This window comes from Sinohyriopsis cumingii, unplaced genomic scaffold (assembly GCF_028554795.1).
Source record: "Sinohyriopsis cumingii isolate HCF-2022 unplaced genomic scaffold, ASM2855479v2 utg003021l, whole genome shotgun sequence".
NCBI classification, from domain to species: Eukaryota; Metazoa; Mollusca; class Bivalvia; order Unionida; family Unionidae; genus Sinohyriopsis; species Sinohyriopsis cumingii.
The window spans coordinates 75,175-101,736 of NW_028316369.1; the positions used below are offsets into that span (position 1 = coordinate 75,175).

Below are 26,562 nucleotides of genomic sequence, written 5' to 3' on the forward strand. Positions count from 1 at the left end.
GTTGTTGTTGTTGTTGATGCTGTTGGTCTATTGTTGTTGTTATCCTTGTTGGTGCTTTGTGTTTTCATTTTTTTTTAATTTGTTTTTTGTTGTTTTTTTTCTCTCAGTCTCTTGTTTCTCCTTTTGTTGTTGATGTTGTTGTAGAAGTTCTTTTTGTTGTTTTTTGTTGCTCCTTTTCTTGCTGCTGTTGCTGTAGTTGTTCTTTTCATCGCTCCTCCTCTTGTTCTTGCTGCTGTTGTTGTAATTCTTGTTTTTGTTTCCGTCGTTCTTGTTTCTAATTCTCTTCCTGTTGTTTTTGCTGTTGGTGTTGTGTCTGTTTTTGTCCGTTCTGTTTCTTTTCCTGTTTTGAAGTTTGCGACCCCTCTTGTTCCTTATTTGGTTGTTTTGGTTGTTGTTGTTTCATTTGTACTGGTATCTTTTGATGTTGTTGTTGTTGTTGTTCCTGTTGTATTGCAGTTGGAGAGTTTTCCTTGCTCACTTCGTGGATCTCAGTTTGATGTGTTGCTGATTCTAACCATCACCAAGTAAACTTCCGTAAAACATAATAATAATGCAATGTCCCTCAACCCAATGCATTCATCATGTCACGTTTGACCATTGACCAGTGAAACCATTACATACAGGAGGCAACTCGTTTTAAAGCAAACAATGCATCTTAGATATGGCAGGAAGTATGGAGAGAATAGACTGGCATAGAGCATTGTCAATCTTAAACACTACTGTGTCCAAAGCATTGTTTTGACGACATATACATGAAACTATCTCAACTTTACTCTAGATATATCTTATAAACATTTTGTCATAGTAACATTTAACCAAACTACACAAAGTTTAAACTGTATTAGTTGTAATGATGACAAAGTTTGATTTCGGTTTACTCGAAATCTGCGTTGGAGCCGCGTAGGGTCATTGTTCTGTGTGCATGTCTTATAATCTATCAGAATGGTCGATGTTTTCACCCTGCCATGACTGAGGTAGCGTGTCTCGGAGCAAGGTAGTTTGCTACAATTACTTATGTGCTTTAATGTCCTGATATGCCAGATAATGTCTTTTAGTTAATCAATATTTTCGTCGATGGGCAATGCACAAGATTTGCCAAGAACAGAGAATGAGACGGAATCAAACTGAATTTAGATGTTGTGCATTAATTGCGAATATTCAAATTACTACACAGTGCTACTGTAATTTTTGGTTTAGTCTGTAGCTGGATGATAACGAGGTTTGAATATGAATAAAACAAAGGTCGAAATTTTGACAAGTAAATGTAGAGTTAACTTTGTATCGTTCTTTTGATAGAACATCAATATAAGTATTGAGTATGCATGTCTACATTTGGTAATGTCGTTGATTCTGAGAAATTTATTGTAGAAAATGGACATTAAAATTATTTTAATCTTTTTGCAAACAACGATTTTTAACTGATCTATGAATTCTATTAATTTCCCTGAAATGTATCCTCATTAAACAATTATTCCAATGATATTATATTGTTGAAAAATTTGGCATTAAAGAAAAAACACAGAATAATTTTGTGACATTTTATTGTTCAGAGAAGCAACGTTAAATGCTGTATATGACACTAGGCAGAAAACATTTGAAAATTCGTCTGATTACATGCAAGTCTGCAAGTCTACGCCTATTTTAAGATAACGTAACACAAATGCAATATTTATCATCCAAAGGCATGCACGCATACATAAATAAATGATCGATAGTTTAAATAATATATATTTGACAATTTCGTGCAGAGAAACATTTGCACTTTTCAAAGATATATATATATATATATATATATATATATATATATATATATATATATCTGTGTGTGTATGTGTGTGTGTGTGTGTGTAAAAACAAACACACATTTAAACAACAAACAAACAATTGTTAAGCAGTGAATATCGGAAAATCATGCTCTGGCAAACAATATTGTCATGCCGGTATGTACAGCTGGATTGCCGGGAATATGGTCGGCACGGTTACCTGCCGTTCAGAATGCTGCCTTGTGGTTGCCAGTACCAAACACGGTTGCACTGTCGGATGAATCACTAACTTCAAAATATGTTTGCGTAAAATAACGTTAGGCGAGGTGAACAGATCTGTCACTAAGATCCCCGTAATTGTAACTGTAAATAGCCGTAACATGTTAGTACTGACAAATATATCACTGACATCTCCATTATTGTAAAATGATGAAGCCGAGAGTTTGGCTAGACGGACTGATATTTCAGTAAGATACCCTGATTAAGACAGCTGGAGAGGCTGGACAGTCTGGACGGCCAGCTCAACTAGTTGGAAGATCCTGGTGGGTTCCTGAGAGAAGAGGATGGATCCGTTGGATCTGTCAAAACCTCATGGTCCCGAAATTACTAGCCCGCCGGCCATAGTCGGATATGGGAGAGGGGGATTTACGCCACCTATGCTGCTTAAAAATGGGGAACTGTCCCTATACTCTATAGTAATTACTTATTTCAGACTATATGGCGCATACACTGCATGCCACTAAGTACATTTTGTACACGCAATTTACGACGCATACGTTTTTTCTCATGGCCTTGAACTAATAGCATTTATCACATTTCGATGATAGGTTTAACTAAAATGAGAAGATAAAATAAAACCCACACAAATGCATAAATTATAACGATGCAGCGTGTTAAAAGTTCGTTTAAACACCATCCGTTAATAAGTGAGCGGGCAATAGGCTATGTGCGTGAAATAGTGGATTTTAATATGCAACAACGATAGCCTGTTGTACCACGTGGTCCAACATTTAACAAGCCAGAGAAAGTGAATTATTTGACGAAATATTCGCAAAATTCAAACATAAATATATACGATCTTTTGAGGAATGAATATTGATCCAACAATATCCAAAATCATATATGACTGGTTTGCACTGAGTACAAATTTGGCTTGGATTGACGGGATGTGTCTCGTACAATGTCTTTGTAAGGATGCCAAGCTTTAAACAGTTGAGGCAAGAGGATCTAGTGGGCAACGAGTTATTGCCCTTTGTCTATATGATATAGACAGAAAAGATTAATTGCGTCCTTTACTAGGACTGGATCTGGTGGTAGAAAGCTCATATCGATAATTTAATGTGATCGGGCAATGTATCCGAAGGATAACTATAATATCTCGCTCAAAATAAAGTTTCTTCTGCAAAGAAAGATTTGGGTGTGCTCATGGAAATCTTTTTAATTTGCAAAAATAATCGAAAAAGTTGATCGCAAAGAAACTTCTTCAATATGTGTTCCAAATTAAATGTATTTGTCACCAACACATTGTAAAATGCACCAGAAATAAACATATCTTGTAAATAAGGGTTAATAAATCTTTTTTCACGTGACTTTAATAATAGATCCAGTAGTATTATTAGAAATCAAGTTCGATTAATAGGTCGTCGTTTAAATTTCCTGAATTTTTCCCATCCAAACAAGAACTATGGAGCGATATAGCAATTATAGGAACACAAGGGAAGTCTTCAATTGGCAGGTTATACAAAGATGTGGGGGTACATATTTATATTCTGCTGTGACTACTATCATATATTGCAACTAGATTTCAGACTGAAGACATACATACATACATACATACATACATACATACATACATACATACATACATACATACATACATACATACATACATACATACATGCATGCATGCATGCATGCATGCATGCATGCATGCATCCATACATACATACATACATACATACATACATACATACATAAAATGTAACATTTGAAAAAGAGACAAGAAGTTCCATCTCTGATACGATCGACAGTTTTCTATAGGAGCAAGAAAAATATCTACATCATAATGAAAACATAAAACTCCTGCATGTTTCACGCTGAGTTAAATAATTATTGGATGAATCTAATTATGCAAAAAAGATAAATGCTCTACTCTCAGCTAAATTATAGATTTAAAAGCAACGTCTTCCCTGTAATGTTCACCGTGCAAGATTAATCCGAGATCAAAAGGTGATTTCTAAACATAATCGACTGAACCTCCAAGTAGGGGATAGTAGATGAGGGCGGTGCGCCATTTCCCGGATCATGTTCTTTATTTTGTATTTTGCTTAAATAAACTTACGTCTTTTTTATTAACATAACTTTTTTTTAATTAATAGATTTAAAAATTAAACTTGGTGTGATGCGTTTTTCCAATGATCGGGACAATGTTTCCTACAGTTCAAGCTTGCTATGGCCCACTCCCATGAGCATTTAATATTTTGACAAAGAAATTAAGTTCTTTATATTGCTAAACTAACAGCAGAACAAACTTTTCTTTCCGTGTGCACAACAACTTTGTCTTAACAAATGTCTTAAGGGGTTTTTGCATTTCTTTTCTGTAATTGATTCGTTCTTTCTTTCTTTCTAGTCCATAAAAATAAGAAACCGAATGCTATTCACGATCAGATATGATCCTTTGCCCTCTTCCTTCTTTTTCCCTTCTTTGTTTCTCTTAAAGATGATACGATCAATGTCTAAAGGGAATCGTAACAATCTGTCATATTACAAGACCTGGCTGATTTTCTCTTCGACCAACGGACATTTGCTATAGCCATCATATCACCAAGTGACTGACTCCTTCGATGTCTTCTATCCATGGCAGAGGGATGGTCAAAATAACTTCGAGGATAATCATAGTTCCAAAACTGGGCAACTCTTCCGCTTTTCGATTTGGCTGAAGCAAAACAAAACAAACTGTGAATAAAATGTAAGAATTAGGACACAATAATTAAAATGTCTAAAGTTTCTATATAGAAACTGTCTCTTACTTTAGTAATATTTCGTTTAACAAATATCTAGGATTTAGTAGAAATAATTAGACTCAACAAAAAGACATCTGATCTGTCTGTTCCATATATATATATATATATATATATATATATATATATATATATATATATATATATATATATATATATATATATATATATATATATATATATATATATATATATATATTCGCAATTAGCAGGTTTACATCATTTGTAAACATCGTTATATATTAATTTAGAGCTAAAATATCCTATTCTTACTGGTATGGAGCAAAATGGTACACTCATTAGTTCTTAAAGTAATAGGGAGTCAGTGAATACAAATGCCATACCTCGAAGCTCCGAAAACTCTGATCGTGGAACAAAGTTGCTTGAGTTCACGCTCTCAACCTTCCTCCAGTCTGGACCTCCACCATATGTTAACCAACCTGGCGAATTCATAGTGGTGTCCGTTGCCCGAATACCTTCTAACTCGAAATATCTTGAAGGACCTAATTGGTTGATAAAATCACGGCTTCCTGGCTCTGCGCTGGATACTGTGCAATTACTTTCTCTGGACCTTATTTTGTATAATGTTAATGGATCTACTCTGGATGCTGATTTTATATTTAATCGTTGATACCACGATATGGAATCAGCCCTTGTACCTCGATCCCTGGTCTTCCTGGTTACAACGGGGTCCGGTGCTGGTGGCCGTAAAGTCATAAAACTATGCTGAACCACGTAATCGTATTGAAAACAAGGTTCTGCGATGCTTTCTGTCGAATTCGGACTTGAACGCAGATTTGATTTATATGACAAACAGTGATCATGGTTTTCATGAATATAGTCATATACATGAGCAATAGAATTTATCTGAAAGTTGCGTGTTATTCTCGGGGAGGAGCCTGCGTAGTCAAATCTTCTATGGTAAATATTTTCTTTATTTAGCCTGACTTTGACCTGGCCTTTATTGCTCGACTTATCGATCAGATAATCCGCATCGTTGTTTTCCTCCGAAACCATTCTGGTTTCTTCAGGAGGAATCGCTTCCTGGACGTTCTGGTACAAATTTTGAGAACTGTTAGCGGTAGGTTCTTCTCTATTTCTATATGTGATATGTTTACTCTCGGTATTTGGTACTGCAAAGGATGAAAAGGTTAAAAGTTAAAAATCATTTTTTTCTCCAAAGCCTCAAATATTGGGCTTAAGAACTGGCCTATCGGCAACGCCGATTTCAAGACATATTTTGCTGTTTATGTATTTTCTAATGTAAAAGTTTTATTTTAATCAGCCATCCTTTGAAATATAACCAAATATTTTATTTATTTTTTAATAAAATACTTTCATTAATTTATTTTATTCTCGGTCGCCATGTTTTATTTATTGCAAGGACATATTGCTCCAATTTCTTCTGCACAATATAATCTAGCATGTAATCAAGTGACGTTAAACACTAGTCAAATGGTCAATCAATCAACCATATACGGACTAATTCATTTACATGCAGTATCGTAGAAAAAGAAAGACGTGGGTTTTCATAATCAAACCATGCGTCATGGCCTCTCAAAAGCGGGAAGTAGATATCTGTGAAATTTACTTGAAATGTTTGCTATTAATTTTTTCAAACGTGACGTTGGAAAAATGGACAATTTTATATATGTTTTGCAACATACATTCAATTTCAGATTTATAACCGTAACAATGAATGGACATGTGTTATGGCATAAATCTCAGTTTGGTTTCTTTTGTTTTGATTCTTACTTGTTTCTATTGAAAGTATCACGTATTGTAAAGCTGAAAATCTACTGGACGTATTTTCACAAGACTGATTTTGATCTTTATATTTTATTTATTGTTATCCAGCTTGGGGTTTGTATTCAACACATCGTTAGCGTTTACCAATTTTAGGAAAGATTCTCCAGTACTCTGTGTTACTATTGCAGGGTCGTAGCAATAATTGCAAACATATTTCAACACTCTTGTTTTTTCCATAAGCATTTTAGAAACAAGATATATCATTATTAATACAAATTTGTACCTGTCCCATGTCGAATCTTTCTGAGGGCAATCATGGCCAGGCAAGCCGCCACAATTACAACAACTACCGCAGACACTAGAAGCAATGTTGACTTGTCTGAAAGGCAATAAATATAACGTATGCTGGTATTGCAAATAGACTAATAGAGATCGATAAATGCAATAGGTTAAAAACCTTTTTTACTACGAACGTGCATATAGGCATTCAAACACACACACACACACACACACATGCACTTGTATGTTCATTTATGTGTATGTGAGTAGCACCAAACGCTGCTTGAATAAATGATCTACACATATTACATGGCTGTCCCAAAACAAAGAGTTTTATCTTTAATGAATAAAATAGAATGCATTACATACAGAAGATGCACTTTGGAGACACGATATACATTCATTTCAAAAGTGAAAAATTCATTCTAAGAATCGATGTAGCGATTCATTTTTGAACAAGAAAACAACATTGAAACGATACATTCCATTTAATAGTATTGAACATAATAGGTCCCTTAAGTTGTATACATTGTTGTATTTCAAATGCAAATCTGAGATTAAAAGTATTATTCTATTCCATAATTTTAACTTTTGTATTCCTACCTACTGTTGGATCTTGGTGGGTCATGGCTGAATATTGCCAAAATTGATGATGTCTGATACTCATTTCTAGTTTCCAGGTTTAAACCTTGAATATCAATAAATATCGAATCCAAAAGAACCTTACTGCCATTATAGGCAGCAATTATGGTCCCTTTTAACCATGATACGTCCTTAAAGGTGAATGAAAAGTTGTCTTTACTAATTGCACAGCCTTGTATGACAGCCGAATAAGCATTGTGGATCGAAATGTGAGGGATGTTTAGAAATACCTTCCTCCTCTTCAGCTGCATTATCACCTGCTCACGAAGGACCTGCCCCCAAAATCAAAGTCCAAGAGAAATCGGGTATGTTACAGAGTTTACTGGATTCGCTAAACAAGAACTGTCCCAATTTAGTCCGTTGCGAACCCCTCCACGACGTGCGATGCCGTCATCAAGTTCATACGACGTAAAGACAATCAGTGGCGACGCATTCCAGCATAACAAATATTTACGATAAAGAATGGGGATTAGTGTTTTGCGGTCCTGAACCCCCAAAGATGTCCCCTAAAAAAAGTGCACACCACTCTCTGGCTAAAAAGGGAAAGAAAATGATACCCAAACCGGAAGAGATAGGGACTATCCTAATGTTGAAAGTGGTCGAATACCTGATAGGAGAGGTCTTCAAAGAGAAAATCAAGAAAGAGCAAAAAAAAGTGGTCGGAGAATTACATACTTCAGAGGGAGAAAGAGCAGAGAAAATATACACAGCAGCAACAACAACAACAACAGCAACAAGACAGAGGATTTGTTGACTGCCGTGTAGACACGAAAGATTTCTCATTCTCTTTCCGAAGAAGCAGACCATATCATGTGGGAAAGCCTGTCGTCAGACTGGGACAATCTTAGACGATAAAAGATTGCTATCATTCCCCGTCCACAAGAAATAACTCTTATCTGAGCTACCCAAATTCTCTATAAAAAAATACATCCTAGTTAATTTGCCAATGGAAGTGTGTATATAATTAATTGGTTTCTATGTTTTATGTAAAGATAGAGGTGTGTCTATAAGCACTTTGTTTCTCTAGCTTGTCAGATAGTCTGTGTTTATGTTTGTAGTTAGTGTTTGTAAAGAAAAAGTGAGTGAATGTTTATTTTAGGTCCGCGCGTTCCATGTTTTTGGGGTGATCATATGAACCGTACGAGTTTGTTTTCTTTCACGTCCGCCCTTCACAAATATAGATCGAAAACATTCATCAGTCTGGCTACCATCGTTGATTCATCAGCTGAAAGAAAATGGGCAGACTCACCAAGCTTTTGGAACTCCAGATGCGCCTGAAATATGCCAGGCGCTTCTGGACAAGCTGACTATAGAGACAATTCAGGAAAGAGTTAGGCTAGAAGAGGAGGAGGAAAAAAGAAGAAAGAAGACAAGAAGGAAAAGAAGAGAGAGATCCTTCCTCGTCTGAAGATAATACCTCCGTGTGAGGTGAAGCCAATGGTCAGTATACCTCCACAGGCAATAGCAGCACTACCACACCCACGTCAGCTACAGCCACAGCCACAACAGCCACACCATCCACTACCCCCAGTACCAAGAGCAGTTATCCCCCACACGGAATACAATGAAAATTAAATAAGAAGGCCACAGCATCCACGAGTACGGTATAGGATAAAGGTAAAAAGTCTTCACTACCCCTTAAACAGAGGAGTGGAATAGTGAAGCCACTCAAGTCCCGTTTGCGCGTCCAACCACAACAATCAACTGGGACAACGACTGGAGTCGGTGTTTTGCCTGTGGTGCCCGGCCTTGGAGGTTAAAGCATTAAGAAAGGTGTATTTGGAGTTAAAAGAAACAGCCCTTCTCAAAGCTACCCAAATATCTTGAAAGCAGACTATTAAATTTGCCATTTTGTATGAGTGTGAAGTATTGTGATTAGAAACACTCACTCCTTTACTGATATGATAGTGTGTGTGTATGTGTATGAGCGCGTGTACCTTTGTGTGGATAGTAGAGTAGAGTGTGTGTTTGCATGAGTGTGCATACGTTTGTGTGGATAGTAGAGTGTGTGTTTGTTCCAGTGCGCGTACGTTTGTGTGGATAGTATAGTGTCTGTTTGTATGAGTACGCGTACGTTTGTGTGGATAGTATTGGGTTTTTCCTTTCCCTTCTGTGTGGATAATATAATTGTGTTTGTATGCGTGCGCGTACGTCTTTGTGGATATTTATATTTTAGGTGTTGTTCTCCTCCCGCGTGTGGATAGCATATTTTGGTGTTTGTGGACAGTATATAAGTTTTTTCTTCTTTCCGTATGTGGATAGTAGATTTGGAGTTTGCGGATAGTATATAATAGTTTTCCTTCCCTTCTGGTAAGTCAAGTCAATTGAATTATAGTGGTGTTCGTTCATATAGAACATGTACCACTGGTTGCTGATGCCAGAGGCATCTTTTTAATTACTCCTGGGGGAAGGAATTGGAGCCACCTCCCCAGGCTTTACTGTACTCACGGAGTACTATTAATTGGGCCGACAGATCGAGGTACTATTGTGTGCCTGTCGATCTGAGTGTAGGGCCAGAATGAGTGGGATTGGACCCAACACACACTCAGTTTTCAGTTGCTATGATATGATATGTATCTAGGGGGAATGGTCCCATCCTATGGTCGCATTGCTGCTTGTTAGGCGTGCACTGCACGTATTGGTGTCTGTTCGTGGCAAAGGAGGTCAGGCTGCAGTCCGGGAGGAAGCCAATGGCACAGGATGGTGGTGCTTAGACATCCGGGTATCCATGGTCTAAATTCCGCCTTAATTTTGAATAAAAACCTCTGTGCTGTTTTGTACAGAGTTGGTTAGAATAAGGTTATTAGAGTATAGGTTGACAGCTATGGTTGTAAGAGTTGCCACTTGATGTGGCGGCCCTGCTGATATTGGATGTTTTGTCCACTTTTTGCTGATAAGAGCGCAGTGGTTATTGTTAATCGGTTGTTTTGTGGTCCTGGTTCCTGATTCTATTTAGTTTGCAGCCTTATGCTGCCGGGCCTGATAGTCTTGGGTTTTTAGACTACCTTATGTGTACTAATTTGGGGTCCTTCTGCCTAGTTCGATTTAATTTGCAGCCTTGTGCTGCCGGGCCTGATAGTCTTTGGGCTCTTAGACTACCTTATATAATTAGACTTGGGTCATATCTTGTGATGTGGATGGCCTTGATGGTTTGGCTTTTTCACCACCTAATACGTATTAATTTGGGGTGTTGATAATAAAACGTACTTTAATGGTGCTGTAACCTAGGTGGTGGTGTTAGTTGTTTGGAGTAGTTACGTTTGTTATTTTTTGGATGTTGTTATAGAGTGCTATGATAGGAGGAGAGAGATTGATTGTTTGGCTGGTCCATATCTTTTAAGATAATAATTTTTTAATTATTATTTTTTAATTTTAATTATTGTTTTATTTTATTTTTTTATTTATTTTTATTAAAGATATTAAAATGTTATATTATGCTCTATCTGTGGCTAATTGGTCAGATTTTATCCCAGATAGTCATCCTTGTTGATTGATCGGTCCTTCTAAGAGGAGTCAAGGACATGCTATCTGGTTGGTCCTTATTGAGTTTTCCTAATTGTAAGCTTATTATTTTTGTTTTAGTTATAATATATTTATTTTGCTATTTATTTGTAAGTTTATGGTTAGCTAAATGGATTTTGACTTTTCATGTTTTCATTGTACCCTATTTGAGGTTAATTGGTCTGCTTTATTATTGAGCCAGGTTTTATTCCTTGTCGATTAATCGAACCTTCTAAGAGGTTTCAAGGACATCCAATCTGGTTGGTCCCTATTGGGTTTACCCTATTTTACCTTTTATTGATATGTTGATTGTTAGCTATTATATTTTTTGTCTAAACCTGTTTTTCGTAAGTAGGATATTATATTTGTATAGGCATTGTTAAGGTTAGGGTTGGCCTTGTTTAGGATTTCTGAGTATGTGTCTGGGGATCCTATTTTTTTTTATATTTTTTATTCAATTTTGAATAACTCCCTATCTTTTTTATGCTTACGACCTACGTTGAAAATGTGTGGTAAGTCTTCTGGGACCTGACAGTGATAGCAGTTCGTGTTGTGTGGCTTGGGTCGTATATATTTTCCATAGCTGCTAGCCAGCTTAGTTTGTCCTGATAGAATTCTATTTATTTTCATTTGTTCTTCGTATTTAGCTAAAGTTGGTATCGTATTTCTGCTTACTTCTTTTATGATGTTATATAGTTTTCTACTTTTTTTGTTGTCATTCCAGTTTTCCTGCCATTTTCTATTTATTAGTGCCGTGATAAGGCTATATATTTCACTTACACTGTAGTCTGGTGGTACGTAATTGGTTTCATTCAGTTTTTGTTTGGTTGTTTGATCAGCTAGGTCGTTTCCTGGGATGTTGATGTGGGACGGGGTCCACATGAATTCTATGTGTCGATGGTTGTTGCTTAATTTTTTTAATGTGAGGTTGATTTGATTTAGGTAGTTTTCTCTAAATTTAGTATTATTGCTGAGTATCAATGAAATGACGCTGAGCGAGTCACTAATGGTGACAGTTCTGGGAGAGTTATTTTTTTCTATCCATTTGAGTGATTCCTTTATGGCCCAGAATTCTGCAGTGAATATTGAGCAGTGATCTGGTAGTCTATTTCCTATTTTGATGTTTAGTTCTGGAATGACAAATGCAGCTGCTGTTTTTGGTGGCTCTGTTATTTGTGATCCATCAGTGTAAATTTTGAGGTAGTTTGGGTATTTCGAATGGACTTCTTCTAGAGTAATTGTGTGCGATTGGTGTTCTTGTTCGTTTTTGTTGCCATATTTGGCGATTTGAGATGTTAACTTTAGGTTCTTCGGTTGTCCAAGGTGCCACATCTACGAATTTGTTCGTTTCTGATTGTATGCTTTTTGTGGGAAGTTGCTCTGTAAGTTCATGCACTATTTGTCCTGTAGAGATTAGGTGTTTAAGTTTGGTGCTGAATGGTTTATTGCACTTGTTTATTGCTATTTTTTGTGGGGTGGCTACCAGAGTGGGATGATAGTCTGGTTGCGTATCTCAGAATTAGTTCTTGCCTTCTGAGATGGAGTGGGAGTTCTCCTGTTATTACCTGCAGTTCTGCCAGTGATGTTGAGGGGAGTGCCCCAGTGATGGTTATGAGGGCCTTTCTTTGTATAGAGTCGAGTTTTTTAAGGTGTCGTTTAGGTGCTGAGTTATATATTTGACAGCCATAGTCAAGTTCGGATCGAATTAGTGCCCTGTAAAGTGCTAATAGCGTTTTCTGGTTGGATCCCAAGTTAGAACCTTTTAGGTTTTTTAGGAGGTGGAGATTCTTATTACACCTTCTTGCTACTTCATTTATATGTTGTCCCCAGTTAAGATATTCGTCATAATACATACCCAGGAATCGTGTGACTTTGACATATTTTATTTCATGATTTTGTATAGTGAATTTAGGGCAGTACAGGTTTATTTTACGCTTGGGAGTGAATATTACCGCTACTGTTTTATCATGAGATATTTTAAATCCCCATTTATCAGCCCATCTCCCTATGTTGTTAAGACTGGTTTGTATTTCATTATTTTGTGGTTGGAGGGGTTTTCTGCTCTCCATAGTCCACTGTCGTCCACAAATTGTGAGATTTCAATTAGGTTGGATGCCAGGTTTTTGTCGAGATCATTGATCATATGGTTGAACAGAGTGGGACTGATTACACTTTCTTGCGGAGTTCCGTTTTCCAAGGGGTGTAGCTCGGAGTAAGTTTCCCCTACTCTGGTTATTCTTTTGCGGTCTTTCAAGAAGTTTTCAATGAATTTGAACATTCGGCCTGTTATGTTGTAGTGGTTTAATTTGGCTAGTAAGCCTTTCGTCCATACTAGATCGAATGCTTTTTCTAAGTCAATAAATACCGCTATGAGATTCCTATCTGATTTTCTTTTTGAGTTGAATGCAATTTTTGTCGCTCTTTCTAATCGTATAAGCTGATCCTTAGTGGATCTTTTGTTTCTGAATCCGCATTGGTTTTCCGATATCAGTTTATTTTTTACTAGGTGACGTTTCAGTCTGTTGGTAATTATAGTTTCCATGATTTTGCATATATTGTTTGTTAGTGAGATGGGTCTGTAGGAGCTAATGTTATTGGGATCTTTATTAGGTTTTAGGATGGGAATAAGTACGACAGTGTTCCATTTTTTGGTAGTATGCCTGTTGACCATATTTTGTTTATTTATTTGAGTGTGGTTTGTTTAATATTATTTGGTAGGTTTTTGTACATTATGTATCCAATTTGGTCCTCTCCAGGTGATGTATCCTTTTTGGACCTTAGTGCTAGGTCCCATCGTCTTTAAGTACTAGGTCTAGAGATAAGTTTGTGTGTACTTGTTCTACTTTGGATCTATGTTGCTGGAAGGGTTTGGTATGATTGGAGTTGTTACTCATTTCAGAGACGTAGGTTACTAATTTGTTAGCTTTTTCCTGGTTAGAGTTAGCGCCAGGTATCTTTGAGGCCGTGCAGGTTTTCTTCCCTCTTATTGCTCTAATTTTGTCCCGGACTTGATTAGTGCTAGCTTTGATGTCCATGCTGGAGCAATATTCTTGCCATGTTGTTTCCTTAGCTTGTTTGATGATGTGTTTGAGATTCCTTTCTCTGTTTTTATAGTCGCTAAAGTCTACAGAGTTTCCTGTTTTTCCAAATTTGTTAAGGGCGTGCTTTTTCTCCCTATGCGCTATTTTGCAATGTTCATTCCACCATGGTACCGGCTGTTTGGTTGGGATACAGCTAGTTTTTGGTATGCTAATAGTAGCTGCTTGATTAATGGTGTTGATAAGGTTTTCGTAGTAGATGTCTATATTTTCATTTTCAATTTATTTTGTGTTTACTTGGTTTAGGTGTGATTTATATGTGCCCCAGTTAGTTTTTTCATATTTCCATTTAGGTTTGCTTTTAAGCGGGTTTACTTGAACGGTTATTTGAAGGGTGGTTTTTAATAGAAAGTGGTCGCTTCCAATAGTATCGGTTTGATCCACCTCCCATGCGGCCACCTGTCAGATTATTGGAGAGCATATGGTGAGATCGATAACAGAGAGTGATCCTTCCTCGGGATTTAATCGAGTTTTGGTGCCGTTGTTGAGGATTGCCTCGTTTATCTGTTCGATTGCTTCCCTATAGCTCATTATGTGCATTAAAGTCTCCGCAAATAACTATTTGATAAACTCGCGTGTTTTGATTAATTAATTTATATGTGTTAAGGTTTGCGTCCTTGGAGCTACCACCTGGGTCATAGAGGTTAAAAATCTGTATATTGTTTTGGCCTATGTTAATTATCAGGAATTGTATTTCTACTAAGTATTTGTTGTTGGGCATAGATAAGATGGGGACGGGGATTACGTTAGGTAGGTTATTGTTAATATAGGTTGCTAAACCTCCACCTTGCCCTTTAATCCTATTTTGAAAAAAACCTGGGGCGCATCCCTGAATTTCTGGTAGAGACATGATGTTATTAGTGATTTTAGTCTCTTGTATACAGATTATATCAGGTTTTACAGTCAGGTTTTGTAATTTAATTCTGAGTTCATCTATGTTTCCTGACAGCCCTCTACCGTTCCATTGCCATATTATTATATTTCTACTGTAGATAGTTATATTGGTGTGGGTTATTTGCTGGTTGATTGTTGGCGTGCTGATTATTTTCTGGACAGGATTTTTTCAATTTCAGTCATTATTTGTCCTATTTTGATTTCAGGTACTATCGGGTTGTTTAGGAGTACTGTCCATATTTCCTTAATTGGGTTATTTGTTACGGTTTCCTGTCCTGCACTGTGGTTGAGGTTTAACTTTTCTGAATGTTGGGTTTGTTTAGTTTTACTAATTTGTGGGTTGCTTTTAGTTTTAGGTGGGATTAGTGTTTTTGATGTTTTTGGTTTAGTGGTATTAATGTTTATATTGTGGGCGGTTTGATATTGCAAAATTTCCTTTTTTGCCATATAATAAGGGAGGTTATTTGCATTCATGTGTTCAGTAATTTGTTTTTCTCTGATTGCATGAGGGCATTCTAATGATTGAGGTAAGTGTTGGCCTCTACAACTAGTGCATTTAGGATGGATTCTGTTACATTTCCCCTGATGGTTCCCCCCGCATTGTTTACAGGTTTTTTTTTTGAATTTACATTTGGACCCCAGTGTTGGCAGTTGCTGCACAGCCTTGGTTTATTTATGAATGGTTCGATACGGTATCGTATCCCATAGGGGTGCAGTCTTATCGGTGATTTAAGTGGGAGTTGGGACTCTAGCACTACTGTGTCCGTTTCCTGCCCTTTATAGTCCCTAAGCCTAAATGCCATGTTGATGGGTGACCCACCTAACTTAACTTGTGTTGTTATCTGTTCATTATTTAATTCTGTAATTCTACCGTTCAGTTTAAGGATTGCTTTGTATGAAAGTGGGTTAGAACTGGGTTTAGGTGTTGTTGGGATTTTGGGTTGCTTTGTGGATTTCTAAGTGGTTTGTTTTTGTTTAATTGCCTCTGGAATGATTGTTTTGCTTGTTTTTGGCTTTATGGTGTGTTTCGATAATTACTGGAATTTTGTTGATTGTCTCTATTTCTAAGAGTTTGGCCATTTGCGATTCATTATTGCAATGGATTATAATATATCCTGTTTTTGGTCTGATAATCCTAAATTGCCCTGTTTTTACTCTTTGAAGTGCTCCTGCGATGCTACTTGTGGTTAAATTTAACAATCTTGATGAGGGATATTTTTATAAATAGAGTGAGTTCCAACGGGTGAAATTTGTTTGGTTTATTGTTTGGTTTTGCCTGAGGGGGGTTTGTTGTGATAATCGGTGGGTTGGTGTGGGGCTGTTTAATGGTTTTCTTTCCATTTGTGAGTATTAGCATGCTAGGGGGTTGGGAAGTATTTTTCCAAGGTTCGGGTTTTTGTGTTGATTTCTTGACCACTAATTTTTTGTTTTCGTTATGAGAGCCTTTTCCCGTCCCTTCCCTTCCATGTCCCTTTGTTGTTCTTTGTTTAAATGCCAGATGTAGTGTGGTATATTTGTTTGATATGATCTTCATTAGTGCAATTGTCATATATCAGGTCTTGCTCCGTTAATGGTTTGGATGGCCCTGGGGTTTGACCATTGTGGTATATCGGTCATTTACTTTGTCCTGGATTAGCTTCTTTGTTGGGGTTGAGCCTCTAGGCGCTGTTACAGCGCTGCCATTGTTTACCTGTGTGGTTATAGGTTTCCTATCGTAAGAAGAGTTCTCCCTTGTGTTATTTCCTCTCCATACCGGAGTTTTCAATGCTAATTGGTATGGGTTTGTTCCTTGGTGATAGCGCCGGTGTTATGTAATTGGGGGCGGGTGATTTTTTTTGGGGGGGGGATTGAGTTTTCATGAGTTCTTTGAACTCTACAGGCAAGGATGCATCCAATACTTCCTCCCCCACAGTTTTGTCAAAAAGATGGAATAGTATTGGTGAATCCGGGTTCAATTTTTCCGCTTGTTCTTTAATTAATGCAAAATCTGGAGTGGAGAAAGTGAATGGCAACTCGTGAAATCTCTGTTTTTTGTGTGGGTTATGAAATAGATTTAGTTTTCCTATGTTTGTCGGATTTACTGGAGTTTTAGTGGATGAGGCATTGTGGGTTGTCATTTTTTTTTCGTAATTTGCTCTCTTTGTAATTTTTAACGTTTCTTTCCTTTATGCATTTTTTGTTGACTAATTGTGAAGCGATTAGAGATTGAGGGTTAATTACGGGTATGTTGTTAGTGTAGAGAAAGGCGAAGTAAGGCTGTTTGATATCCTTTGACAGAAAATCTTGCAAAATTACATCAGCTTGTACTTTGTAAGGATTCTGTCTAGGCATGTACTAGTTTGGTTCCCAGTGCCTGTTTTCGGAATGGTGCTAACAGCTAGAGTGGGTTATGCGTTATATCGAAAGAAGAGTGTAATTTGCCGGGGTTATTTCTTCTAATTGAAAATCGCACAGCGGTTATGGTGCTTAATCGAGTGCGGATCCAATCCAGGGCATTCTAGTATGATTCCTAGATCCTGTTTGAAAAAATAGTCGGTAAATTACCAGAAATGGTTTAGTTGGAGTTTTAGTTTTAGGAAAAGAGAGTATGATAATAGCACAGAGGTTTTGATTGCCCGCAGGCTTAATAATATTCCTACCTTCTATGTATGAATTAAATAAAGCAAGGTGTTATATATCCTATCTAACTGCTGAGCGGGCTGCTAGGCAGGCTGCTTGGCTGGTTTTCCTTTATTGAAGATAGCGGCTATAGTCGGCTTTGTTCGTCTCCCTTTCTTGTGTATTGCGTGTATATCTGCAGGATTTGGCGGTTAAAAAAAAAGTGCACAACTTCAGGCAAACAACCATCCATCTAGACAAGAGCGCGCCTAGACGGGTATAACGAAATTTAAAGTCCGGAAGTCCGAACGTCTGGTTAACGGTCAACTCCCTTCAGTGGTCTTGAATCGAATGTGGATAGTAGATTATATGTGAATTGAGTGTAAGGGGTGTTTTCCTTCCCGTCCGTGCTTGAAGTATTTAAATCATAGCCGTCGTAGGAATAACTGAGGTAGCGCTATATGTGGTGTGGAATTCACCCAATAAGCAAAGCAACTGAGACAGATTAAAAACGCCGAGATTGGGTGCTCCTATTCCCACTCGTCGTTTGTCCCGTGGGATTACATTATCCCGAAATCCCACACAACTATGTAATACACTTTGTATGCATTAAAGCGTTGGGGGATGAGGCTCTTTTTCCATCCACCTAGAAAAATTAATTTAGTCCGCTATTGCGAAATTTAAATCGTCGCGCATGCACTATGCACGCAAGCGACGCTAATCAAATATCATCATCATGGAATAGCTATAATGCCATTCCGTTCATTCCATTCCATTCAGGCAATGGACACAGAGCGAGCAGGACCGGCTTACTAGGAGGGCTGTCTAGGTCATAGGCAGGAAAGGCAGGAAAAACGTGTTTATATGAACACATGATAGGGCTATGTGCGTTTTCGCCTGCTACCGTGTACCTCTCCTCCCTTCCCTCTCCAGGACTTCCTGTACCGTGACGGAGATGTGGAACCATTTCCACCCCTCCAGACAAAGGTGTCCCGATGTGACGTTATAGTAGCGACCAATCGCTACGGGCGTCACATACTGCTTTGGTAGACTCCTGGCTAAGTAGATACCAGACTAAAATGACATATTTAAACATGAGTGTGTGTTGGGTCCATTCCCACTCATGAAAGTCCTTCATTCAGGTCGTTAGAGACATTTAGTCCCACGGCCAGAAGGCTAAATTAAATTGTGCTCTGTGAGCACATAAATGCCTGAGATATGTGGAACTAACTCCGTCCCTCAGGAGTAATTAATTAACATCCATTGCTGGTAGAAATCAGCGGTACATGTGCATATGTACGAAAAACCACTTAAATCCAATTAGTCAGTCAATCAGTCTGGCTACCCAGCGTTGACTGGTCAACACGTCTGGAAAATGGATTTGTTTAACAACCTAAAAGAGAGATGGTATTGGCTGGCTTGTGTAGTGGAAAGGCTTGCATATGAATGGAAGTATCTAGGTAGCCTAGACTTTGTGACCAGTCCGAAAGTAGCGAGAGATCTGATTAAATACATGATAGACGAGGAAGTGAAGAGTTTAAGAGGCTTCATTCACCCTAGGTATATTAGAGTTGGAAACAGTAAACGAGGCACTTGATGGTGTGATGAAAGTCATGTGTGTTTTAAAGCATATAGAAAAGTTGACAGATTGGTCTTTTGTGAAATGGGGATTAAACCAATTAAAGAAAGCTGAAGAAATGCTGAGAAATGTATTGAAAGAGGAAGTGAAGAAAATAAAAGATAACTGTTCAAAGGAGAGAAAGGACAAAGAAAACAGAAAGAAAAAGAGGACTTTGAAAGACTGAATCAAAACTGGATCAAGGTGCAGGAAATTTTTATATCCATAGGACATTCTGACTGAATGCCAGAGAAAGAAACGAAGAAGGGGTTAATAGACAGAGTGAGGAGATGGTGGAAGAAGGGGAGAAAACAGAAGGGGAGAAAACAGAAGAAGAACCAAAATGCAATTTTAAGGGACACTGATATGCCTAGAAAAAAATTTGCTTTCTACCCTAAAAATATTTTAGTCGGTTGAATAGTTCTTTGTGTGATGGATTGATATTCTATATATGTATGTTGTATGTTGTATGTGTTATATATGTCTATGTCCCGCCAAACGTTCTAGGCTTTTTCCCGCTCTTTGGTCCCGATTGAAGTCAGCCACTTGCCGTGGAGTCACCCCTGTTCCAATCCTACTGACCCTATACAGGCTCAATCCATTTTCCCTATGTTAAATTCCCCTTGACCCTATACAGACCCAACTATGTCAAAGTCCCATAGACCCCATAGTTTTGCGACACATTTTTGACTGTGATTTCGACAGACCCTATACCGCCCCTCTATACAACTGACAAATAATCATGTTTGCAAAATATGCAATAAAGGACTTCGTTGTATTTTAATTTCATTAAATTTTGCCCATTTTGAGTTTTTTTCTTCATTTATATTTGTTTAATTATTTGTTTTAAGTCGTTACTTCATTTTCGTTTACATGCAGAGTTAGATAAACAAATGTTTAAGACACTAATTTGCTTTTTAATTTCACTACTTACCATTTTCTTTTGCATTTGCCGTAGACGATAGAGTGATATACCCTTTCGCATTCTCCAGGTTTGATGTTGTGGTGTCTTCGAAGAGAAAATAAAATGAAAGAATTATATGGATCAAGAAAAAAGATTTCCTAAAAGATTCACTCTAACTCAGGTCATTAGCAATCTTATCACTTCCACAAAAGCGTTGAAATTATATTTTTTCTGTTCATCCAAATTGCTTGGTCCCGTTATAGTTTTGTTTCGTTGTGTATTTTTTACAGGTATCATCTCAGTTGTTGAAAGAAATAAGAATCTCTGAATCAAATTTTAACACATTTAGTTTGCCAGAAACAAACTGAATGATGCTTCTTCTTTGATTTTTTCCTACGATTATGACACTTAACGTGAATTAGATTTGACTGCTTGTAATACTCAAAACAGTCCGTTTTTAACCTTTTTTTGACACGCGAGTGATAGCGGAAGTACTTTTAAATCGAACTGTTTGTATAGTAAGAAATATACCCGAACAATCGCATATTGGCCAATCATGAGAGACTTTACAGAATATAAGAGAATACTGCATACAGACTTGGTTATTATTGTACAAATTAAATAACAGCACTTAGTATAGATGCAACACATCTGAAATGAACCTAATTTGATCCAAATATCTTAATTAACAAGCAGTCAAGTGTAATTCACATAAGGGACATAACCCTATGAAAAAGCCAATACAAAACTCATTCATTTTTTCTTACAAATTAAATGATCTCTTTCAACAGCTAAGAAAATATCTGTAGAAAAATACATAACTAAACAAAACGACAAAGGGACAAATATACGCGAATACAAAATTAAAACGAGATTTTATATATATATATATATATATATATATATATATATATATATATATATATATATATATATATATATATATATATATATACCAATTGATAGTGAGCTGGACACTAATAAATTTAAAAAATGTACTCAAATATCTCAAAGAGCTTCTTCCTCTGCATAGAACTAATTTCATATCTTTCTTATCGCCTAGTTTTGAACAATAGATTTTTTAATTATTTATTTACATATTGACTCACTGAACATCAAACACCCATCAAACAAATTAAAGTACTGTTATAATGCCGTTAATTTCTTATAATAATTAACACTTTATACATTTTACCAGTATAATTGTCATGGAAAATGTATCAAATGATCATGTACTATGTGATATTCGTCGAGCAAAGAGTTAATACTTGGTCCATTTCATTTGCAAGACAAATTTACATTGAACGTTGAGATCTGTTGAATCCAAAAGGAATCCATTGTCATCCCAGGCAGCATAGTTGCCCTTGTCTAACCATGATACTTTTTGCAACGTTAAAGAAAAACTGTTTACATTCAATACACAGCTTTCTATTCCACTCGTACACAGATACCCTGAACAGTTTGCCTGTTTCACGTCATAGATTGCAATAGGAAGATGTGTAGGATCGATCATCTCAATTTTAATCGAAGATATGTTCGTTTTGTTACACATATACTAAACAATTTATGAATGGGCATTGCACATTTCTCAAAATGGAGACTTAGCTATCAAGTTGATCAGAATAATCATAATGCAGTGGATGATCATATAGATAACTTAAGAGATAAACGTTTATGTTAAAGATTACAACATTTCAAACAGTATAATGAAGATATAAATGATCATGTTTGAAAAATATGCAATAATGGTCTTGTTGTATTGTAATTACTTTAATTTTTGCCCGTTTTGAGTTCTTTCTATATTCATAGTTCTCTAACTATTTGTTTTAAGGCGTTATGTTCTTTTCTTTAAATGAACAGTTAGAAAAACAAATGTTCAAGACACTAATTTTCGTTTCAACTTCAATACTTACCATCTTGTTTTGCATTTGCAGTAGACGGTACAGTGACATACCCTTTTGTAGTTTCCAGGTTTGATGTTGTGGTGTCTTCTAAGCGAAAATAAAATTAAAGAATTATACTAATGGGGAAAAAAGAATTCCTGAAAGATCCACTCTAACTCGGGTATTTAGTACAACGATCATGTTCATTTATCGTTTTGTTTGTTTGTGTATTTTTTACAGGCATCACCTCAGTTGTTGAAATAAATCAGAATCTCTAAATCAAATTTTAAAATAATTTAGTTTGCAAGAAAAAAACTGAATGAGTTTTCCTTTGATTTTTTTCATAGGATTATGACCCTTACATGATTTAGATTTGACTGCGTGTAATAATCAAGACAGTCCGTGTTTAAATTTTTCGTTGTAAAAGGGGTGATGGTGGAAGTAATTTTCAATCGAACTGTTTGTATGGTAAAGAAATGTACCACAACCTATTGCATATTTGCCAATCATGAGAGAATTTAAAGAATATAAGAGAATACTGCACACAGACTTGTTTATCATTGTACAAATTAAATAACATACCACTTAGTATAGACACAACACATCTGAAACGATCCTACTTTGTTCCAAATATCTTAATTAACAAGCAGTCAAGTGTAAATCACATAAGGGACATAACCCTATGAAAAAGCCAAGACAAAACTCATTCATTATTTCTTACAAATTAAATGATCTCTTTCAACAGCTAAGAAAATATCTGTAGAAAAATACATAACTAAACAAAACGACAAAGGGACAAATATACGCGAATACAAAATTAAAACGAGATTATATATATATATATATATATATATATATATATATATATATATATATATATATATATATATATATATATATATATATATATATATATATATATATATATATATATATATATATATATATATATATATATATATATATATATATATATACATATATACATATATATATACATACCAATTGATAGTGAGCTGGACACTAAAAAATTTAAAAAATGTACTCAAATAACTCATAGAGCTTCTTCTGCTGCATAAAACTAATTTCATATCTTTCTTATCGCCTAGTTTTTAACAATAGATTTTTTTAATTATTTATTTATTTACATATTGACTCACTGAATATCAAACACCCATCAAAACACTTACAATAGTGTTATAATGTTGTTAATCTCTTATAATAATTAACACTTTACTCATTTTACCACTATAATTGTCATGGAAAGTGTATCAAATGATCTTGTACTATGTGACATTCTTCGAGCAAAGAGTTAATACATGGTTCATTTCATCTGCAAGCCAAATTTACATTGAATGTCGAGGTCTATTGAATCCAAAAGGAATCTATTGTCATCCCAGGCAACATACGTGCCCTTGTCTAACCATGATACGTTTTGCAACGTTAAAGAAATACTGTTTACATTCAATACACAGATTTCTACTGGACTCGTATACAGATACTCTGGACAGTTTGCCTGTTTCACGTCATAGATTGCAATAAGAAAACGTGTAGGCTTGATCATCTCAATTTTAATCGAAGATATATTCGTTTTGTTACACATAAACTGAACAATTTATTAATGGGCATTCCACATTTCTCAAAATGGAGACTTAGCTATCAAGTTGCTCAGAATAATCATAATGCAGTGGATGATAATATAGATAACTTAAGAGATAAACGTTTATGTTAAAGATTACAACATTTCAACCAGTATAATGAAGATATAAATGATCATGTTTGAAAAATATGCAATAAAGGTCTTTGTTGTATTGTAATTACATTAATTTGTGCCCGTTTTGAGTTCTTTCTATGTTTATAGTTCTTTACCTATTTGTTTTAAGGCGTTATGTTCTTTTCTTTAAATGAACAGTTAGAAAAACAAATGTTCAAGACACTAATTTTCGTTTCAACTTCAATACTTACCATCTTGTTTTGCATTTGCAGTAGACGGTACAGTGACATACCCTTTTGTAGTTTCCAGGTTTGATGTTGTGGTGTCTTCTAAGCGAAAATAAAATTAAAGAATTATACTAATGGGGAAAAAAGAATTCCTGAAAGATCCACTCTAACTCGGGTATTTAGTACAATGATCATGTTCATTTATCGTTTTGTTTGCGTCTTTTTTTACAGGTATCACCTCATTTGTTGAAATAAATTAGAATCCCTAAATCAAATTTTAATATAAATTAGTTTGCAAGAAAAAAACTGAATGAGTTTTCCTTTGATTTTTTTCATAGGATTATGACCCTTACATGATTTAGATTTGACTGCGTGTAATAATCAAGACAGTCCGTGTTTAAATTTTTCGTTGTAAAAGGGGTGATGGTGGAAGTAATTTTCAATCGAACTGTTTGTATGGTAAAGAGATGTACCACAACCCATCGCATCATTGCCAATCATGAGAGAATTTAAAGAATATAAAGGAATACTGCATACAGACTTGTTTATTATTGTACAAATTAAATAACATACCACTTAGTATAGACACAACACATCTGAAACGATCCTACTTTGTTCCAAATATCTTAATTAACAAGCAGTCAAGTGTAAATCACATAAGGGACATAACCCTATGAAAAAGCCAAGACAAAACTCATTCATTTTTTCTTACAAATTAAATGATCTCTTTTAAAAGCTAAGAAAATACCTGAAGAAAAATACATAACTAAACAAAACGGTAGAGGGACAAATATATGCGAATACAAAATTAAAACGAGATTTTATATATATATATATATATATATATATATATATATATATATATATATATATATATATATATATATATATATATATATATATATATATATATATATATATATATATATATATATATATATATATATATATATATACCAATTGCTTATGAACCGGACACTAGTAAATTAAAAAATGTACTCAAATATCTCAAAGACCTTCTTCCTCTGCATAAAACTAATTTCACATCTTTCTTATCGCCTAGTTTTTAACAATAGATTTTTTAATTATTTATTTATTTACATATTGACTCACTGAATATCAAACACCCATCAAAACATTTAAAATACTATTATAATGTCGTTAATCTCTTACAATTAACTAACACTTTATAAATTTTACCACTATAATTGTCATGGAAAATGTATCAAATGAACTTGTACTATGTGATATTCTTCGAGCAAAGAGTTAATAGGTGCATCATATAATTTGCAAGACACATTTACCTTGAAGGGCGAGATGTATTGAATCCAAAAGAAATCCCTTATCATCCCAGGTAACATACGTGCCAATGTCTAACCATGATACTTTTTGCAACGTTAAAGAAAAAATGTTTTCATTCAATACACAGTTTTCTATTCGATCCGTATACAGATACTCTGAACAGTTTGCCTGTTTCACGTCATAGATTGCAATAAGAAGATGTGTAGGATCGATCATCTCAATTTTAATTGAAGATATATTCGTTTTGTTACACATAAACTGAACAATCAACGATGCACCGTCTTGTACACGTATCACCGTACCTACAACATAAAATTCAAGGTATTATAACAAATAATATCTGCAACCGAATGTTTGTTTAAAGAGTAATAAGTGTGACAGCCTGTAAAAAATTTCAAAGATCTGTTGACTTTAACATTATCGTATTCTGAATCGTATATGTCTCTCATCGTTCTGATTGAGTGAATGACCATTATGATACTCTGGTTAAGGGTTGCTTGTAAACATATTGTATTATTGCTTAACTAAGCAATAATTCACTTATCGAGGTCCTTTGATAGAAATAAAAATGACAAAAACATGAGTATACATAACGTTATGTCAGAATTTCATAGAAGAAAGACCAAAATAAAATTTCAACTCAAAATATAATGCAAGCAATTTCAATGAAAAACGAAATAAACATATATTTTTATAATTAAGTGAATTAACATGTATTTTAAATAAGTGAAAAGGGTGGGGGGAACACGACATTTCACTAGTTATAGCAACTACTGTCCTTGTGTATAATTGATAAATTTTGTATGTAGAATATAAATATTTCGGGACATTTAGGAATATTGCACAATTGCTTCTGTGTCACATTTCAATCTAAAAAAATCAAGCGTACCAAAGGATAAAGCTGAAAGATACAATGAAATGGCTGCGTTCTCTGACTAGTAAATAAGGACCAACAGCAAAGGAGTGTCCAACGTCTTCTTTATCACGAATATCAACTCGCATCTGAGCAGAGAACATAACATTATGGACCCATCAAGTTGTAATAGGCTCCATTATCTGCTGGTCCGTTACCACTAATGGATTCTGCTTTGTCGGAAGTCGATGGGTACTAGCATCCGTTGGACGATTAAACTTGTTTGGTTCTGTCGATTCAGCTTTAAACGGGACTATGGTTCTTGTATCTTTATATGGCCATTTCATATCCAGTAGGAACGAAAAAATACGTGTTGAACGTTTCCTTTTTTATAAAAACAATTATTTTTGGTACAAACTACTGAAGTATCGGGATGTGAGAGTGATCAGTTATAATTGATTCTTAACAATGAATGTACATTTTAATCCGTTGAAACGGGACTGTATTTGATTTAAAT

General features: G+C 35.5%; 1 protein-coding gene across 2 annotated transcripts; it reads right to left on the minus strand.

The window, feature by feature from the left end:
* Window positions 1-1,524: 1,524 nt before the first annotated feature.
* Window positions 1,525-25,551, minus strand: LOC149769923 (uncharacterized). Of its 2 annotated transcripts, XM_089949655.1 has the most exons (7): window positions 25,195-25,551; window positions 23,915-23,992; window positions 21,980-22,057; window positions 20,097-20,171; window positions 6,816-6,911; window positions 5,128-5,916; window positions 1,525-4,698 (listed from the first exon to the last, which is right to left on the minus strand). In XM_089949655.1, exons 1-7 carry the CDS (start codon window positions 25,445-25,447, stop codon window positions 4,499-4,501), a joined length of 1,569 nt encoding a protein of 522 aa, XP_089805781.1. In that variant the 5' UTR covers window positions 25,448-25,551; the 3' UTR covers window positions 1,525-4,498. The 2 variants fall into 2 exon arrangements, with proteins under 2 accessions (XP_089805781.1, XP_089805782.1); XM_089949656.1 differs by lacking the exon at window positions 21,980-22,057 and having other exon boundaries at window positions 25,195-25,550.
* Window positions 25,552-26,562: the final 1,011 nt, after the last annotated feature.

Bases quoted from the DNA above. Each gene is read 5' to 3' on its own strand.
- LOC149769923 (XM_089949655.1), bottom strand. From the start codon at position 25,447: ATGTGTAACAAAACGAATATATCTTCAATTAAAATTGAGATGATCGAT. The intron at 23,993-25,194 runs GTAAATGTGTCT...ATTTTCGCTTAG, and splicing joins AATACATCTCGCCCTTCAAG to AAGACACCACAACATCAAAC. The intron at 4,699-5,127 runs GTATGGCATTTG...GTTTTGCTTCAG, and splicing joins AGAGTTTTCGGAGCTTCGAG to CCAAATCGAAAAGCGGAAGA.